The following is a 13933-nucleotide window of genomic DNA, read 5'->3' as shown; positions in this document are numbered from 1 at the left end:
TCCAGCATCAGGTCTTTTCCAATAAGTCAGTTCTTCTTATCAGGTGGCTAAATATTGGAGCTTCAGCTTCAGCATCAGTCCTTCCAATGATTATTTGGCACTGATTTCCTTTAGGATGGACTGGTTGGATTTCCTTGCAGTCCAAGGGACTATCAAGAGTCTTCTCCCAACACCACAGTTCAAAAGCATCAGTTCTTCGGTGCTCACTTTCTTTATGGTCCAACTCTCACATCCATACATAACTACTGGAAAAACCACAGCTTTCACTAGACAGAGCTTTGTGGGTAAAGTAATGTCTCTGCCTTTTAATATGCTATCTAAGTTTGTCATAGCTTCTTTCAAGGAGCAAGCATCTTTTAATTTCATGGCTGCAACCACCATTTGCAGTGATTTTGGAGCCCAGGAAAATAAAGTCTCTCACTGTTTCCATTGTTTCCCCATCTATTTGCCATGAAGTGATGGGATCGGATACCATGATCTTAATTTTTTGAATGTTGAATTTTAAGCCAGCTTTTTCATTCTCCTCTTTCACTTCCATCAACAGGCTCTTTAGTTTCTTTGCTTTCTGCCATAAGGGTGGTGTCATCTGCATATCTGAGGTTACTGATATTTCTCCCAGCAATCTTGATTCCAGGTTGTGCTTCATCCAGTCCAGGACTTCGCATGATGTACTCTGCATATAAGTTAAATAAGCAAGGTGATAATATACAGCCTTGATGTACTCCTTTCTCAACTGAACATCTTATTAGTTTCAATTTTATTTCACAGATTTTATACAACATAAAAAAGCATTGAATACTGAACTTTATTTTATTTACATGGTGTAAAACTTTTAATAACAAAAAAATTATCATATAAGATGTTCAGTAGAGCAGAAACTCTGCCTGTGACCATTGATGCAAAGATTTAACATAAAGTATGCTCTATTTCATGATTTTTCACTCTATGAGAAAATCTCTAATTCAGTTTGTCTAAATGTAACAACCACCCAGTAGCCTTCACTTTTATGAGCTTTACTTCCTCCTGTTTTATTCAAAACAGAGGCTGGCCGAGGGCTGTGATGATCAGAGCCTGCGACACTCATCAGGAAACACAAGCTTGCTTGTTCTTCTGATTGTCTCAGGATCGATTATCTTCAATGACAATAGTTCTAGAATAAGGTTCAAGTTCTACAAATATATATCGAAATTCATATTCACCACTTTCTGGGTTCTGGAAGAAAACAAAAACATAAACGAAAGAGCATCAAGGCCTTGCTTTCCCCTCGGCACTTCCTTGAGTCTGGGTTTAGGACCCCTGCCCGACAGGGCTCACCTCCTTCACTTCAAGATGCACGGTTCCCTGCTTCCCAGGCTCCGAGCCCTGGATGTAGAACTTCACTCGCATGTGCTTCAGCCCATCTTTTGTGTATTCAATAAAGCTGTCAAGAAAGTGAAAGAACAAAAGCCTGACTTCCTCTCACTTAAGCCTCTCCCACTAGCCCCCCGGATCCCGGCTGATCCCATACCTAACGTGCTGCCTTCGGCCTCGCCGTGTCGCCTCCCCATAGCCTTTGACGGGCTCGCCGAAAACACTGATGACCTAGAGGACACAGATCAGGCCTGCTCCGTCAGGGCTATGGTTTTTTAAAGCTTCCTGGAAAAATATTTTCTGACAAACCAAGTGACCCCACAAACTGCAGCATGCCAGGTTCCCCTGCCCTTCATTATCTCCCAGAGTTCACTCTAATTAATGTCCATTGAACATTTTTAGCAACATTTACCCAATGGTGTCTGATACTAAAACTTATGAGAGGAAAATGATACTTTAATCACTAAAAGGAAAGGAAAGTCGCTCAGTCGTGTCCGACTCTTTGCGACCCCGTGGACTGTAGCCTATCAGGCTCCTCCTTCCGTGGGATTCTCCAGGCAAGAATACTGGAGTGGGTTGCCATTTCCTTCTCCAAAACACACATATAAAAACAAATGACCCTATTTAAAGCGCACCAGATCGAGGGGTAGGAAACCATTATTCCTAATGGGAAAACTCACAATGAAGTGGAAATAAAATTTTTACTGAACTGAAAATGCAAATACTTTGGAATATTTTCATAAAATACAAATTTGATATGAAAGTAAAACAAATATTGCTTCAACTCTGGAAATATTTAGTTTGTTTGTTGAGTGTCTTCAGTATCAAAATTTTCAGACATAAAGAAAAAGAAGTAATAGGTAAGATGAGACATATTAAAGAACTATGTATTTGAAACAAATGGGACAATTCTTCAAATAACTCACTATAATAGATTAAACATGTCAGTATCAGAACATTAGAATTTTCTGTTTTTCAATCAGTCACAGTGCCTGGCAAAGAACAGGCCCCTAATAAATGCTGAGAAAATCAAGTTGTTAAAGTTTAATTATTCTTTGTAGAGCTCGTTCAGGCAGCAAATTAAGTTATGAGCTTGAAAACATCCCACTCCGCGTTTATTCAGGGAAGTTCTGTTTTGTTCCAAATGCTGAAAATCACTGAATGGCTAGTTTGTGAACAACGTGGCGACTCTTCATCTCTTCGAGCATTTAACTCCGCGACTAGTCATATTTATCACTGTAGTGTGTAAAGCGTATCTTGTCAGGTAGAATTAGGTTTCCCAGGAACTACAGTGCTGCTGCTGCTAAGTCGCTTCAGTCGTGTCCAACTCTGTGCGACCCCACAGACGGCAGCCCACCAGGCTTCCCCGTCCCTGGGATTCTCCAGGCAAGAACACTGGAGTGGGTTGCCATTTCCTTCTCCAGTAACTACAGTGGGAACTTCCTTATTCCCTGCTGAGCTTCACTCAGAGTGGCATCTCCCCCACGGCTCTCAGATCGCCCAAGTTCAGTAAGAAGGAAAGGCGTCAGGGACCGTTAGCTCCTGAGGCTTCCGTCCTGACGAAACTAGACACTGATGGAGCATATGGAGGTGGTGCCCAGGGAAACCCAGGGCAGGGCAAGGATGCTGACAGGACCTTCACTGACAGCGTCTGCGGGTTCGAAACCTTCCCGCCCTCCCCAGCGACTGTCTCTTTGCTTTTACTCCTTGGTCTCTATGAGAAACAGCCATGCGATTTATGGTGCTATATGCCATATTCTTTCAAAGTACAAGAAGTGAGCTTTCAATGAGTTAGATTTTTCGATGCTGAAGCTTTGCACTCAGGGAGTAAGAAATCTGGGCCTTCACAGGCTACACTGGCTTTCTCTCTGTGACTGGAAAGCCCTATGGAAAACTTCCTTCTCGATGGGATCCTTTAAAAAAAAAAAAAATCAACGCAGCTTTTCTGCGCCTGCCTACTCCTGGTTCAGGCAGGCTGTGCTTAAGACATAAGATCTGGAATCAGACAAACTTGGACTAGGTTCTGGCTCTCCCTCTTACCAGGCTTCCCTTGTGGCTCAGAAGGTAAAGAATCTGCCTACAAACGTGGGAGACCCGGGGCTTGATCCCTGAGTCGGGAAGATCCCTCGGAGGAGGGCATGGCAACCCACTCTAGGATTCTTGCCTGGAGAATCCCATGGACAGAGGAGCCTGGCAGGGTACAGTCCATGGGGTCACAAGGAGTCAGACATGACTGAGAGACTAACACATTCACTTTCTCCCTCTTACTGGCTTGGTCATCTTAGCTTTGTTAATTTACTCTCTTTAAATGTCAGTGTTCTTCTGCATGCAGGATAGAGACCGTGCCCGGCATGAGTAGTTCTCATGCGAATGAGCGCTCAGACCTTGCGCAGCGTGTGTCTATGCACACTATGGTGCACACTATGGTCTCAGTAAGCTCAGTAAGCTCCAACAATTCCCACTATGATCATGAGGTCATGGATCAGGTTTTTAAAAAGACTGGACACTTACTGCATGAGTTTAACATGCTGGTATAGTCTAAGCTTTTACAATTAGAATTGAAATGTCCCTGTATGGACCTCTGGGTGCTGCCCATAAATCAAAGCATTTCAAGTAGCGAACAAGGAGCTAATAACATAATCACAACCCAACTTTTCCGATTTATTACATAAATTTCACCAGTCTCGGAAACCATTATGTGACTTCTGCCCACCGCTCCCCCGGTCACCCCAACGTTTTTTCCTCCCTATTATCAGAGTTGGAATAACTCAGCCTTGAAGACTAACCTCAGGATGTGATCTGCACTTTTCTAGGGCTTTCCCATATATCTTATTCGGACTAGATGAAGAAAAAAGTTCTCTGAAGATCGTGTAAAACAAGCCACCTGAAAATCACAGAAAAAGGAGATCTAGCAAAACAAGAACGAGACAAATAGAGAGAGAAAAAGACATTCAGGAGGTTTATACTTGCTGTGATTTCAACCTGTAATGGTGATTCCAATAAGCACCACTATTAAGTAGGTAAAATCTCTTCCAGCTTCTTTCACTGTAAAGAGAAAACACCCCTGGTTACACGTGTGCTGGACATGAGCTGGATGCTCTTGGCTTCAGGATTTCCAGCAGGTGAGATGTGGGTTTGGGACACGGGAGAGGTCGGTGCGTGTTCTGGAGCAGCTGCTGTCAAATTTGCGCATTGGAATCACTTGAAAAGTTATTTGGAAAGAACCACAGCCAACTCTGGGAGCAGGGCTGAGGAGTTGGTACTTTAGGTACTTGATCTTAATGCCTCCTTACTGTCTAAGATTAGGAAATCCTTTGATCCACTTCCTCTGAACCCTCCCACATGAAGTGGCAGCTCATGCCTCCCAGTTAAAGGCTAGCTCTTCCTCCTGCTCGAAGACCTGGTGAGGACTTCCACCTTGCAAGACACGTGCTCTGGCCAGGGTACAACGTAACTGGAAGGAAGGAGGAAATGGGCTACCCCAGCCCTGAAGTGGCCGGAGGCCCCACCAGCAGAGCCAGCTATATCCTAAGGGAGATGGGAAGGGGCGCAAAATACGGACTGGGATGAATGGGAGCTGACTGATCAGCACTCTCCGATCAAACACTGAAGTCTGACAAGCAGCCTGGGAGCTGGTGCACAGCTCGGCTCGTGCTGGGAAAGATGGAGTGAGCGTGAAAAAGTGAAGTAAAAATGATAGCACTGCCACAGCGAACTGTGGGTGTACTCAAGTGGGTGTCGGACACCAGGGCCAGCTGTCCTGAGGGGGGCCTGGAGAACACTGCTCACAGGTGCTCTGACAGCCCTGGGGATGGCCCAGCACTGAAGCCAGGTGGCAACAGTCGTGACAATGAACAGCTCGGTTTCTGGACCTGAACCGCTCTTCACTCCTGGCATTCATTTATCGAAGGAAGGCCAACTCCATCAGGAGGCACTTGTGCAAGCATAAGATTCCCCTGGTCCTTCACCAGAGCCCCTCAGCCATTAACTTTTCCCTATGCTGGAAAAGGCGTACTTCAAGGTACATCGGACAGAGTCTAAGCTGACATCAGTAACCTAAGGAGTCTCTATGGTCCCTCTGTTAAGTACCTGTGGTGGCTATGCAATAAAGAGCCTGGCATGTAAGAGGGTCACAGCTGGGTGGACTTACCAGACGGTCATTTCCCTGATTTTCAAAGTATAATTGGAACGGCTATACTCAGTCATCAGCAACAATAGTCCCTAAACTAGGTCCTTTGAAGTGCACTGCCCACCATACCATAATGAGAAAAGTCGAATGGAAGCCTCTAAAACTGCCTCCCACTGATCAAAATAGTAAATAAAAAACAGCACTGGATCTAAGGGCCAAATGTCAGAGACAGCACTATTCTTAGAGACTGAAGACAGGTGTGGTTGTCCTAAGAGGTAGTGGCGTGGCTATTAGGAAAACTGAGATTAGAAATACTCACATTCAATTTTTAGTTGCACAAAACTGGGGAAATTAGCCTTATACATACTACTGAGCCTGTCTGAAAAAGTAAACGGTGAGATTCAAATGAGATGAAGTAACACCTGGGGAATCTACTTGTCTGTTACAAAACATCAAACAACGGTTTTATAAGCTCTCTCCACACCAAACTAATAAAAGTTGAGAAAAATCTTACAGGCATAATTCAGCAAAGTTGCATCAAAATCAACCGTCAAATGTGAATTCTCAAATCTGGGAAGAAAATTGCAGGCCTATCTTCTCTGCTTCTGAACTGCCTTCAACGGTTCTACCTTTTAATTTGCGTGAACCGTTTATTCTCGGTTCTGAACTTATATAAAGGGCGTTGGCAGCTCCCGTCACGTTTGCTGAGATACTGATCGCTACACGGAATCCCCTTTACCTTTCTGTGACGTTGAGAGGACGGTTTCCCCGCCCTGACTCCTGTGCACAGACACTTGCTTGCTGCCGTCCTCCTTCGCACTCTGGGGGCTCAGTCCTTGCGTCCAGATGGATCTCTGGTTGACTCCCCAAATATACCTAGGTCGCGCCGCAGTGTTCTGCTCTTGCAGCCCCCATTTCCACCTGGGCTCAGTCTGCGAGCAAGCTCTGTGAGGCACGGAGTGTGGCAGAAACCATGGCTTCCCGGGGCACCCATGCAGCCTCTCCGTGCACCGCACAGCTCTCAGGAGAGTGCAGATCATGCTCCCGGAAGGTCGCCCCGCTCAGGGAAGACGCCAGCTGTGAAGAGCAGACCTTCGCGACCTGCCACACACCCGGCCGGGCGCGGGCTCGAGCGCTCGCGTCCACACCGGTGACGCTGCACGGGCGTGCTCGGCAAAAACGTTAGCTCCAACTGCGTCAATCAAGACAGAACGTCTCCCGAAAGGAGCTGACGCCCACTTTCCCTTCCCTTCGGCTCTCCTTTCACTGGACTGAAAGTACTTGGATTCCTTTCTCTGCTGACATTCACCTGATCCCCGGCAGGCCCCTTGCAAAGGGACCCGGAAGACCGCTAGGAGTCCTGGGAGTGGTAGTTCGAGGGCGGCACTCGTCCCGAAACTGCCGCGGCGCGGGACGCTCAAGGACTACATCTCCCACAGTGCAAGGCAGCCGCGACGCGCGCCGACGCCTCGGCGCCTCCCTTACGCCCTTGCGCGGACGCCGCGCGCCTCGGCGGGACAGGAAGGCGGGGCTTTGTGGGTGGCTGGCTGGATGGGAGCCTCTGGCGTTGCGTACTTCAGGAACTTGCAAAAATCAAGTTCGCGGTTACAAACCGCCTATCCCGGTGTCCCACTACAAGGGGCCGTGCCAACTGGGGAATTCTCGGTCTGACTGTGGCCCTGCTGTTGCCTCTGGGCAGACGATGTAGCCTTTTCGTTTGCTGTTCTTAAACAAGTCGGGCGGGAAGTAGCGAAGACTACCCCAGAGCCAGCAGGTGGGGAGGGCGAAGCACTCTCAGAGCCTGCGTGGGAGCACAGAGTCCGCGTTGTGCTCTCGCCGCCGCCAGGCGTCCTCGACGTCGGCGTCGGCGCCAGGTCCCCTAGAGCCGGCTGATAGGCGGAGTTGCCCTCGGCCCCGCCCCGCCACAGCTCCTCTGCGCACGCGCCAGCGAGGGGGCGTGTCCCGGGGCGGTGTGACGGCCAGGAGGAGGAGCGTCGGCGCTGGGTATCCATGGCGATCGGACGCGGCCGGCTCTTGCAGCTGCAATGGCAGTGCCTCTTGGCGCGGCCCCCGCCTCTTGGCTGCTTTAGCTCAGCTTTCGGCAGCCCCGGGGCTGCCGCGGGGCGCGCAGGGTTCAGGTGACTCTCCGGGGGTAGGGTGGCGTTGGGGCGGGCGCCCGGGAGCCCGGACAGGAGTAGCCCCTCACTCCCCCGCCTCCCTTTCTCTTTCTTTTCATTGATTCCGACCTGTTAGCGCGGGAAAGGTCTGGAAGGACAGAGAGAGGAAGTGTCTAAAACTTGGAAGCGTGGGGTAACTCCAAGTCACGGTACAAGTCGAGGCGCTTCCCTGGAATATTCTGTCTCCTCGGTTCACTCAGTTAGTGGGCCCTGGGGGTACGGGGGCGTGCGAGCCCCTAGACCTGGAGCAGCCCTCGCGGAGAGCCGCCGCGTGGACGCGCCCACCTACGCGGGCAGGTGGGAATCTCCGCGCTCCTGCGCCGGGTAGCCAGCCGGCAAGGCTCCCCTCCAAAGCGTGTTCCGGAAGTTATTTCCTACCTAATTCTGGGGCCGGGTTTTTGTCTTTTTTATGACTTTAGAAAAGTCGATTCTACTTATCAAAACATAATCAATTTTCTCTCCTGCACCCAGTTCACGAACGGAGGACTCAGCCCGTAACCAGGTAACGCTTTTAGGCAGGTTGGTCTGGGAGCTGCACCTCCGCCATCACGGCCAGGTTTGCGTTTCTGAGCAGACCCTGGGGAGGTGGTGCCTTCTGTTAATAGACAGATACCCCTCGGTGCTCGCTCCCCGATTCTCTTCTGTAGTCTTCTTGTCCAAGCGGAGGAGGGTGTGTGTATGTGTCTTGTTGTTCTGGTGTCAGGGATCTCGTCTTCGCTCCGGTTCTCTCGGGGTGCCCGGCGCCTGAAGGGTGGTCCTCTTCTGCAGTCACAGAAGGAGATTGGAGGAGTGAGGTCGGGGAGGGGCAGGGCGCAGGAGGCGGCAACTGCTTTCCAAAAGGAACTTCAGCTTAACTCCAAGGACAGTGGCTCACTTCACAGAGTGAATGGCCCAGGTGTCAGAGGAAGTATCCCTAGTGCTGTCTTCCTGTCTTATTACATCCCTTTCTTTCATCCTGAGCTGTTCCTAGCTCTGCACCGGTCTTCCCAGTTAGATTGCAAGGTGGAGGAATAGTGCTAAGGACCGTTTGGATTCTTGAAGACTCTTTGCTTGTAGATCTCGATTTATGGATATAGAAAGTCTGCCATATTATGTCTTCTACTAAACCAGATGTCTGTGTTTAAGCATAGAAAAGGATTCTGTTACTAAGCAGTGACTAACACTACATGACTACTACTTACCAGCTTAACTACTTAAGGTATATTTTTTCCCCCTGAATCTCCAGGACTGTGTCCCATGTCCATCCTGCCAGGATCCATTACCCCATTTATGCTAGGTTCAGAAGCAGGGCCCCCCTCCCTAGGTATTACAGTGATAGTTGGTTCTTGAGAATAGCTGTAAACGCTCTAAATATCACAAGCCTGGTGACAAAATGGTGACAGTGCCTGCAAAATTTCTATTATGTAGGAGAGAAAGACAGGAATTTAAAGTAGGAAGATTGAACTTTAAATCAATTTGCCACTGTTACTAAAATTAGTCTTTATATATAAGGTTCTGTTAGTGGGAAGCAGGATGATTGTTACATGATGAATCTTCTATTACTTTGTAAGTTGAGTGAACTTCTGGTTGAAATGATGTAATTAGAATGCCTGTAATTATGCCTGGCATGGAAGTGTGCATGGCAGTCTGTGATTTGGTGGTATATAAATTCTTTTTGGTCAAGAAAAGTCAGATCTTAAGAATGGTTATAGTCTAAGTAGGTGGTTATTTTTAATGTCTCGAGGCAGAAAAAATTAGATTTTAACAAAGAATCACACAAAATGTTTAATATGTTTAAATCTTTTTAACACAAAATATAAGTTTTTATAAATATCTTAAACTGTAAGAATATCACAGAAAGCTATCAAGTTGGCTTAGTTTCTGCTTGGTCTAATTTCTTTGATTTATCAGATATTAAGAATCAGGCCCAGAAAGTAGGTTTTTAAAATACTGAACTTAAAGCAATCAGGTAAAGTTTGTCACTTGAAAAAAAGTCGGTTTTAAACTAAATGTCATCTTACTAGTTATAAAGCTTAATACGCACTGCTTAACTTTGTAGCCATACAGAGCTTCTTGACATGCATGGGACTTCCTGGTGGTGAACTGTGTAGCTCTGAAGAATGTGCAGTTAGTTTATTTTATGGAGAAATGCAGATATGCTCTCAATGGTGCCAAAGTCCAAAACGATAAGATGTATGGTGACACAGACGTCACTGTTAATTACCTCATTAGAGCCTCAGTCTTCTGCTCTGGCAATGCAGGGCTAGGGAGATCTAGTTTAATCATGGAAAAACAAAACAGGAACAAATAGGCTGTATTTTTCGAACAGATATGAGCCAGTGGGCAGGGGATTCCCTCTTGACCTGGAACACTGATGTAACAATTTTGGGGAAAAATGTTCAAGAAGTTTTGAGCTTTCTGCAGGGTGTGCTCAGAGGACCTGGAGCCCAGAATGCTTGGGGGCCTTTGAGAACCAAGGCTCCAGCTGAAAGGATGTTTTTGCTGTGATAGCTGTGCTCCCAGACCTTCCTGTGTGTGGGGTTCTCAGTTTTGAGATGAGAACAACCCTCCCTTACAACTCATTACATTTTCAGTACACAGGAAATATTAGAGAGTACACTGTGTTCTCTCCAGTCTTCCAAGTTCAGTTTAAAAACAAGCACCACCAAAAACTCGATAATCCCCTAATCTTGTGAATCAGATGTATTACCAGTTAATATCTTGTTATCTTTCCTTGCAGACTGCTTTTCTTTGTGTGTATGTGTTTGGTTTTTTCCTCTGAAGAGAGAAATACAAACATAAGATTTTGTAGTGTATGCTGATAGAGTCTGCATTTTCTATCGATGTGTTATTAATTTAGAAAATATTTGTTGAATGCCTTCTTCATGCTGGGGGTGTTGTGGGGGGTAGGCAGTGAGTAGACCTCATGCAGAAGCCCTGCCAGCACAGCCCTTCCACCCCAGTGACGGTGGGCGAGCGAAATGTGTGGTGTCTGGTGACGCGTGCTAAGGAAAAAAATGGGGGGAGCATCGTGTGTGTGAAGTGCAGATTAGAGTTTAGAGGGCATGGCTGGAAGATCTCGATGAGATGGTGGCATCTCAACCCAGGAGATGCAGAGTACAGTCTAGATCCTCCATCCCGGCTTCATGCAGCCGAAGGCACTCAGGTGCTCTTCGTCTTCCCTGACTTCCTGGCTAAGTGCAGAGACGCAGAGTGGGAGAGGGCAGGATGAGATGCTCATTTGGAAAGCTCTGCAATGCCCTCTGCCCCTTTAGTCAGAGAATCCCACCTGGGCACTAATTTTTATACTTCTATTGACATTTTTGTTTAAGCAAAGATTTCCATAGCCAACAAGCTTCAAGTCCACTGATCTTGTTTGTCTCCACGGCAGGCACCAGGTGATGCCAAGTCTGTGGGCAGCACTGTCCCCAAGCCTCCTGAGAGCAGGCTGTGCTCACGGTTAAGGGTCATCCTTTGTCTAGATCTGTCCATGTGGACTTCATTCTTGCACTCCCAGAGAGACTATTGCCCTGTCTTCCAAGTTCTTAGGGTCCCTTTCCTTTGCCCCCCAGTCATCGTGCATATCTGGTAGGAAAAATGGGATGGGGTGATTAAACCGGTGGTGAACAGAGTGTATCCTCAGAGCCATAGAGTTGGTGAGCCAAGCACGTGGATGCCCCATGCTCTAGGTCTGCTTGATTTTGAAATGTACGCTGGCTGGGAGGGTCAGTGATCGCTGTGTCTGTGTGTGGTGGGGGGTGGGGGTCAGGTGTGTGGAGGCAGGTAAGGAAGCAGGTTCCAGATCGCCCCAGCAGAAGCAGCGTGTCTACCGGGAGGTGTGCGCTTGCTGGCTGGCTGGCGTCTCAGGTCCCTGCCCAGCTGCTGTTGAGAACAGCTGGTCTTGAGGGGTGACTGTAGTGAACATTGATTTTAGCAGGTGGGTGTTTGGTGGTCCTGTGGCTGTGACTGCCGGAGCCAGAACTGGGACCGCTCGTTAGCCCTCCAAGATGGGCAAACCTGAAGACGGTGTCAGATCCAGTTCAGGAATTTAAGTGTTTTTTTTAAACCCCACTGAGACGTGCTGCAATTCATGGGTTCGCAAAGAGTCGGACACGACTGAGCGACTGAACTGAACTGATGTTAACTGTACTGTTTTTCTATTGTGGTATTTAAACTGGACAGTTGGCACATTTTATCTTCCCTTTTTGTTTCCATTCAGTACTCTTTTTTTAAAAAATGTATTTATTTTTGATTCAAGGATAATTGCTTCACTGTTTCCACCAAGTTCTTTCTGTAGCACCTTTTGATGTGCTGATGGTTTATAAGATGCAGCAGAGTCAGCCCAGCCTCCAGGTTTGCTCAGGACACTGCCACCCCCGCCTTCTGTAGATGAAGTTTCACAGCGAGTTGTCTTTGGAGTGCATGAATCCTTTCTGTTTCGCAAAGGGGAAGGGACAGTTCACCTTTGTAATTAGTATTTTCCCCGTGTGCTTTCAGAACGAGGCCAGGCGCCATGTTGCCCTCAGGCCCCGCTGCCCTGAGTCTCTGTGCCCGGCAGGACAAGGTCTGCAGAAGGCCCAGCGCAGGCTGCTCTGCGTCCCTGGACAGGTAAGGGGCGAGGTGCTCTGCCGCAGCTCAGGGCTGCAGGGGCGGCGTTATTAGAGAAAGTTTAGTGCCAGATACACCAGGTTGCTATTTTGAGCTCTCTAAGAATAGACGTGTGTGGGGAGAATGTACAGCGTGGAGAGCTGGCTATGAGTCATCACAGCCTGTCACTGTGATCATCAGACTAGTTTCATGAAGCCGAACTTGTAAAAGTGACAAGTGCATTTAATTTTCCTTTTTTAATAAATGTTCTTCACAATTATTCACTTTCCACTTGATAAAGACCCTTGGAAAAGGAGAGAGGAGATTAAAGTATGTCCTTTGGAGAGCTCAGGAGGTCTCTGACTTACTTGGCTTTCAGGATTTGGGGAACCCTTTTCTGTCATGTCAGGTTCCGTTCTGTGACCCTCAACAACAAGATCTGTAGAAACTGATAAAAATACTTGCTATTTGAAATTGATGCTGAAATGCCTGCTACTTCGTACCGTACTAACGTCTCTGGAGCAGCAGCTGTGCGCTCAGTGTTGTATGCAGTCCTGGAAAGTCGGCACCACCGGGGGCGTCTTGCAGGGTGGGGAGCGGGCTCACCTAGTCCACGTGCTGCAGAACGCGGATTCGCACATAAAGCCTGAGTTCAAGTTTTGGACTTTTAATACCACGTCGTAACTTGCTCAGGTAACAGTGTCTGTACTTGCACTATGTTTTTAAAAAGAAGAAAAGCCAAAAAAGAAAGATTTAACTAAGGACATGGATTTAAACTTTAAACCATACACTCTGGGAATTTTGTTGTTGTTCATTCACTCAGTTGTGTCTGATTCTTTGCGATCCCATGAACTGCAGCTCTCCAGTCTCCATGTCCTTCACTATTTCCTGGAATTTGCTCAAACTCATGTCCACTGAATTGGTGATGCCATCCAACCATCTCATCGTCTGCCATCCCCTTCTCCTCCTGCCTTCAATCTTTCCCAGCTATATGAGTAGGCTCTTTGCATTAGGCAGCCAAAGTATTGGAGCTTCAGCATCAGTCCTTCCAATTCAGGATTGATTTCCTTTAGGGTTGACTGGTTTCATCTTGCTATCCAAGGCACTCTCAAGAGTTGTCTTCTTACTCTTCTCTGGGAATAGACTCTGTCATACAATAATCTGATAGGAGAACTAGAGAAAGATCGCTTTAGCTGATCTGTCCATGGATACCAGAGGGCCTTCTCTGAACCAAATGCTCTGCTTGGGGAAGGAGGCAGTTAGTGAGCCACTCACATGTGTTCTCATGAGGTTTCCAGTCCTGTGGAGGACCCAGATTGAAACAAGGAGTGGATTATAAATTGTGGTATGTGCTGTCCAGAAAGCAAATGGACTCTTTAATCCAGATTAGTAGGGCGGGAGGGTCAGGCAAGACTTCTCTTGAGGAGCTGACATTTAAGCTGAGAACTGAACACAGAGATGAAAGGGCCTGGAGAAGAGCCTCCAGAGAGGGGCAGCGCGGTGGGCGGGGGGCCTGCACCTGCTGCCGGAGCGGGGTGCTGGGGGTGGGGGCGAGGGAGGGAGCCCGCAGGCCCAGGGGAGGTGCGGGCCTTGTTCTCCCTGTGGGGCTTTATGCTCAGAAGTGCGACGCCATTTGCTTTCTGACATTGCCTCGTTCACTTCTCTGCCCATGTCCCTCCTGCTCAAGGAGGGCAGAAGAAGAGACACTGGC

General features: G+C 47.8%; 2 protein-coding genes across 2 annotated transcripts in view; one reads left to right on the top strand and one right to left on the bottom strand.

Annotated features, from left to right (window-relative positions):
* Positions 1–744: 744 nt before the first annotated feature.
* Positions 745–7390, bottom strand: TIMM21 (translocase of inner mitochondrial membrane 21). Its single transcript, XM_040264357.1, has 6 exons — positions 6219–7390; positions 4333–4395; positions 4137–4234; positions 1508–1581; positions 1315–1420; positions 745–1212 (listed from the first exon to the last, which is right to left on the bottom strand). Exons 1-6 carry the CDS (start codon positions 6517–6519, stop codon positions 1120–1122), a joined length of 735 nt encoding a protein of 244 aa, XP_040120291.1. The 5' UTR covers positions 6520–7390; the 3' UTR covers positions 745–1119.
* A 4743-nt stretch (positions 7391–12133) lies between these two features.
* The window catches only part of FBXO15 (F-box protein 15), a 29808-nt gene continuing 28008 nt past the window's right edge, over positions 12134–13933 (top strand). The window contains exon 1 of the mRNA XM_040264355.1: positions 12134–12243. Within this exon, the coding sequence (XP_040120289.1) occupies positions 12149–12243 (95 nt within the window). The 5' untranslated portion in view covers positions 12134–12148. The remainder of the gene's footprint in view (positions 12244–13933) is intronic.

The sequence above is a fragment of the Oryx dammah genome, unplaced genomic scaffold (genome assembly GCF_014754425.2).
Source record: "Oryx dammah isolate SB20612 unplaced genomic scaffold, SCBI_Odam_1.1 HiC_scaffold_22, whole genome shotgun sequence".
NCBI classification, from domain to species: Eukaryota; Metazoa; Chordata; class Mammalia; order Artiodactyla; family Bovidae; genus Oryx; species Oryx dammah.
Note: the sequence above shows the minus strand (reverse complement) of the source record. Positions and strands in the feature narration are given on the sequence as shown.